Raw genomic sequence first — 5,741 nt, forward strand, 5'->3', positions numbered from 1 at the left:
TTTTTTGTGAAAGAGTCAATTGATGCAACAAACTTCATTGTTTCATTTTAAGAAATTGCCATACCAGTCCAACCTTTACAAACCTCACCCTGATCAGTCAGCAGCCATCAGCATCCACAAAAGACTGTCTACCAAGAAAAAGATTAGGACTCTCTGAAGGCTCAAATGATTGTTAGAATATTTTAGCAGTATCTTTTAACTAAGGTATATATATTGTTCTTTTAGACATTATGCTCCTGCACACCTAATAGACTATAGTAAATATATTATGACATACATAGTAAACATTTTATGATGTTAATAGTGCAAACATAACTTATACGTAGTATGCACTGAGATACCAAAAAATGTATGTGATTCTCTTATGGCAGTGGTCTGAAACCAGACCCAAATATTTCCAAGGGATCCTATAATTATGGTACATTTACACTGCTAACCCAATTTATTTGGATATGTAACAACTGGTATACTAAGAAGCTTCTACTATGGGACAATCTCCAACTATCTACGCTCTCTGATTTTATTATTTTTATTCCTTTGAGACAATAGTCTCACTCTGTCGCCCTGGTAGGGTGCTATGGGTCACAGCTCACAGCAACCTCAAACTCTTGGACTCAAGCGACCCTCTTGTCTCAGGCTCCCCAGTAGCTGGAACTGCAGGCACCTGCCACAACGCCAGGCTTATTTTTCCACTTTTAGAGACAGGGTCTTACTCTTGCTCAGGTTGGTCTTCAACACGTGTAAGGTAAGAGATCCACCCGCCTGAGCCTCTCAGAGTGCTGGGGTTACAGGCGTGAGCCACCGCAGCTGGCCTACTTGGCTTTTTAATGAGTTGATGTACTTTCAAAGTTATCCTCTGTCTGCTCAGACGTAACACAGTGGAAACATCTAAGCAAGAGACTGCTGGAGTAATCGGTTTCCTGAAGACACAGGAGACTGTCAGGGGGTATGCAATACGTGGTAATTCCAATAGTAAAAAGTCAGAAAACAACCAGAACTTAATATGGTCTATTAAATGGCGGCTGAGAACGTTGGGTCACCGCCGGAAAGCCACGTATACCCCAAGGCTTCGCTCACGCGATTCCTTTTCCCTGACTGAGACACTGTGCCACCGCCGTCTCCAGTCTGAGGTTCTGGCGCGCCTTGCGCTGCTCTTGGCGGGAAAGGTGACTTGGACTGCGGGTCAAAAGGCCCCCATCGCGCCCTGGCGGGTGACCGTTGAAGGAAAGCGCATGCGCGGAAGGCAGAGCACGCGACGCGTCCTGAAGGTCTTCTGGTCGCCGGCGCCCGCCTGTCAGGTGTTCCGTAATATATGTTAGTATATATGTATTTTTACTTTTTAACTTCTTTTCCTGTCACCTTCCCCCTACTTTTAAGTTTCTTAAGATCTTAGTGGCAAAGCATTTGGGGGCAAAAGTGTATACGTATTTTTCTAAGAGGTTCTTGAGGTAGAGTTCGTACTGGTGACTAGTCGAGGCTTTGTTTGGGAGAATTTAAATGTTTAAAATAAACTCTTCTGGTTGAATTGTCTGATTACGAAAAATGAAATTGGGACCAAAAACTTGAAACTTAGCATCAATATATCATGGTTGTGATGGAGAAATCGGAATCAGTCATGATAATGTAGAAAATCTTCCATCGCCTTTTCGTGTTTCACAGAGGAGACAGTGTGTATCCCAAGCCATGCTAAAGTTCAGTGAAGGAAAGTTACCTGAATTGGTTTTTTGACGCTAAAAATCTTACAAAAGTTAAGAGATTTTAAAAGGTTTGGCAGGGGCAGATTTTCATTACCTAATACCTACGGGCACGGTGTTGTCATGCTTGAATGCTATATAGCGAAGGAAAATGGGAAGATTAAGCCTTCTTAAAAAGTTGTTTTTGAAGAATTTTTTAATTACCCATTTATGTGAGACTTGCTATTTAAATGGCTTAAAATTAAGAGTTTCCTCAAAATAGTTGTACAGCAATTTGCACCTACGCATTTTTGAAGATTCCATTTTAAGTAAATCTTCAAATATTTTCACATAAAATTCTTTCCTTCCAGTTTTGTATGCAGTGAACTATAATGGTAAAGATAAAAATAAGATCTAAAGTCAAAGTTTATATTTGTGTCACAGGTTGAGTTAAAGAAAATATTTTTATCAGAAGATGGCCACAGCACAGTTGCAGAGGACTTCCATGGTATGATTTCTTATATTTTAATATATTGTAACTTAGCTGATTTTATTGATTCTTGACGTCTCAACTACTATATTTTTATATTTGCAAGTCAACTGTTTGAGAGTTTAATGATTCCAGGAAACTCCATGTTTTTAAAAATGGAAATATACATTAAACTGTTTTTTCTTATTAAATCATAGCTGTGTACATTAATGCAATCATGGGGTACAATGTGCTGGTTTTATATACAATTTGAAATGTTTTCATCAAACTGGTTAACATAACCTTCACAGCATTTTCTTAGTTATCCTGTTAAGACATTTATTTTCTACACCTAGTAAATTTCACAGGTACCCTTATAGGATCCACCATAGGTGTGGTCCCACCAATTACTGTCCCTCTACCCATCTCTCCCTCCTCTCCCCTTTCCCCCTTCTTCTTGGGCTATAATTAGGTTATTGCTTTCATAGGAAAGCTATACATTGGTTTCATACTAAGACTGAGTACATTGGATACTTTTTCTTCCATTCTTGAGATACTTTGCTAAGAAGAATATGTTCCAGCTCCATCCATGTAAACATGTAAGAGGTAAAGTCTCCATCTTTCTTTAAAGCTGCATAATATTCCATGGTGTACATATACCACAATTTATTGATCCATTTGTGGGTCGATGGGCACTTGGGCTTCTTCCATGACTTAGTAATTATGAATTGGGCTGCAGTAAACATTCTGGTACATATATCTTTGTTATAATGTGATTTTTGGTCTTCTGGATATATATCTAGTATTAAACTATTTTTTAATTAATGGTAAATTCTACTGGATGATTGATACATTATATTAAATTGCTGGTTCGAACTTAATTTACATTAGGTATTAATGAATACCATTCTGTTACTTTGAAGAAATTATTGTTCAGAGTAGTCCATCCCTACAGAATGAATATTTGTTACCCAGAGACAAAGATAAATTGGTCATTTTTGCATAGTCTCTTGCATTACATTTAATGTACATTAAACCTAGTCAGTGTCCAAAGTGAAAATCAATGTTTATCTATCCTTGTATTATGCATTTACAGTTAATCTACGAGGGAAGTCTTAAGATTTTTCAAGTACTTTTGCATATTTCTTTTAGGTGATTATCCTAGAAACATCCTCAGATTTTAGAAGCCATCCTGACCGATGTGGGGAGGAATTCTCTGGGGAGTATTATGTGTATGCAAAATTGGATCTAATTTAAGTCCAGGGAAACTTTATTTTTTCCCCTTTTATTCTAACATGTGTGTATGTCTAAAGAGAAGCTTTATTTTGAATAAATATAAATATAATGTTTTAATTTCCCTTGAATTTTAGAGTGCATTGATATTTCCTAATAAGATAACAACTGAGCAACAGTCCTTGGTGTTAGTGAAGAGGCTCCTAGCAGTTTCCGTGTCCTGCATCACATATTTGAGAGGAATATTTCCAGAATGTGCTTATGGAACAAGATATCTAGATGGTAATATAGCATATATTAATTATTTTAAAACTTTCTTTTAAAATGATATTTTTATTTTTGCTTACTCTCAAATTTTTTTTTTTTAAGAGACAGAGTCTCACTTTGTCACCCTCAGTAGAGTGCCATGGCGTCACAGCTCACAGCAACCTCCAGCTCTTGGGCTTAGGTGATTCTCTTGCCTCAGCCTCCCGAGTAGCCTGGACTACAGGCACCTGCCACAGCACCCGGCTATTTTCTTGTTGCAGTTTGGCCGGGGCCAGGTTTGAACCCATCACCTTTGGTATATGGGGCTGGTGCCCTGCTCACTGAGCCAGAGGAACTGCCCTCAAATTATAATTATTGACTTAGAAATTTTTTTTTTTTTGAGACAGAGTCTCATTTTATTACCCTTTGTAGAGGTGCTATGGCATTATAGCTCACAGCAACCTCAAACTCTTGGGCTCAAGTGATTCTCTTGCCTCAGCCTCCCAAGCAGCTGGGACTATAGGTGCTGGCCACACGCTTGGCTATTTTTAGAGACGAGGTTTTGCTCTGGCTTGGGCTGGTCTCAAACCTGTGAGCTCAGGCAATCCATTCGCCTCAGCCTCCCAAGTGCTAGGATTACAAGAGTGAGCCACCATGCCTAGCAATTTTATTTTTTGTGTTTATTTTGTTTTGTATTTTGAGATAGGTTCTCCACTCTGTTGCCGGGGTTTGAGTGCAATAGTGTCATTATAAGTCACTGCAACTTTCAGCTCCCAAACTCAACGGATCCTTCTGGTTCAGCCTTCTTTGTAGCTGGGACTACAGACATGTGGCACTATGCCCAGCTAATTTTTCTATTTTTCATAGAGATGGAGTCCTGCTCTTGTTCAGGCTGGTCTCAAACTCCTGGCCTCAAGCTGTCCTCCTGCCTCTGCCTCCCAAAGTGCTAGCATTATAGACATGTGCCACAGCACCCAGCCGAAATTTTATTTTTTAATAGCATCTCTATTGATATAATTCATGTACCTGACAGTTTACCCACTTAAAATGTAAAATTCAATGATTATTAGTATATTCAGAGAGTTGTGCAAACATCACCATAGTCAGTTTTAGAACATTTTCATCACCCCAGAAAGAAACTCTAAGCTCATTACATAGCTATCCACTGGCTTTTTTCACTCAGCATAGTGTTTCCCTGTTGTGGCATGGATAAATACTTTATTCTTTTTTATTGCTAAATCATGTTCCATTTATATGTCTATACTACATTTTATTTATCCATTTATCAGTTAATGAATATTGGGTGGGGATTTTTTGTTTTTGCAATAATGAGTAATGGCTCATTCATGCACAAGTTTTTGTTTGGGCATCTAAATAGTTTTTTTTTAACATTTAATAACTTAAAAGCACTTAATCATAAAAGTTTCAGAAAATCAGAATGATCTTAAGTATAATTTCACTTGTATTATGCATATAATAATGAAATAAATAGGTTAAAACACTGTTATTTATAAACTTGTATAGTAGTGGTATATTTCTTATGCTATTTTAAGAAAGAAAAAGTAATATAGTCAGTTTATATTACAATAATAAAGTTATTTCCCAGCACATGAGCAAAAGATTGTGTACCAATTATGTGCTAGGCAATATATTAACCATTCTATTATGCTATATTATGTACAATATGTTTTTAATTCATATATCAGTCCTACAAAGTCAATATTATCCTTGTTTCTCAAATAAGGAACTGGAGGCTATGAGATGCTCTCAGTCCTTTCCATTGTGTTAGACTTGCTTCTTTGGAGGATTCTTTGTTTTTGATAGCCAGTTAAAGGCCACCTCTTGGCCTCTTATAAATTTTACTGGGTTTCGGGTCCTTATCAAATATTCTAAGGTTTTGTGTAATGATGGATAACAGTGGCATGAAAACATTGTATCTAATTTTATGTATTTTATTTTATTTATTTATTTGTCTTTAGATCTTTGTGTCAAAATTCTGAAAGAAGATAAAAATTGTCCAGGATCTACACAGTTAGTGAAATGGTAAGTAAAAGAATACCTAAAGATAGATAATTATTTTTTCTTAAATTACATTTGTTTGGTACATTTTTTTTTTTTTT

The 5,741-nt window shown here is 36.9% G+C and overlaps 1 protein-coding gene across 1 annotated transcript in view; it reads left to right on the forward strand.

The window, feature by feature from the left end:
- The first annotated feature begins 2,148 nt into the window (after positions 1-2,148).
- HORMAD1 (HORMA domain containing 1) overlaps positions 2,149-5,741 on the forward strand; it is a 23,902-nt gene continuing 20,309 nt past the window's right edge. Inside the window, exons 1-3 of the mRNA XM_003800398.3 lie at positions 2,149-2,181; positions 3,513-3,657; positions 5,601-5,664. Of these exons, the coding sequence (XP_003800446.1) occupies positions 2,149-2,181; positions 3,513-3,657; positions 5,601-5,664 (242 nt within the window). The remainder of the gene's footprint in view (positions 2,182-3,512; positions 3,658-5,600; positions 5,665-5,741) is intronic.

This window comes from Otolemur garnettii, unplaced genomic scaffold (genome assembly GCF_000181295.1).
Source record: "Otolemur garnettii isolate 467f Iridium unplaced genomic scaffold, OtoGar3 scaffold00174, whole genome shotgun sequence".
In the NCBI taxonomy this organism is placed as follows: domain Eukaryota; kingdom Metazoa; phylum Chordata; class Mammalia; order Primates; family Galagidae; genus Otolemur; species Otolemur garnettii.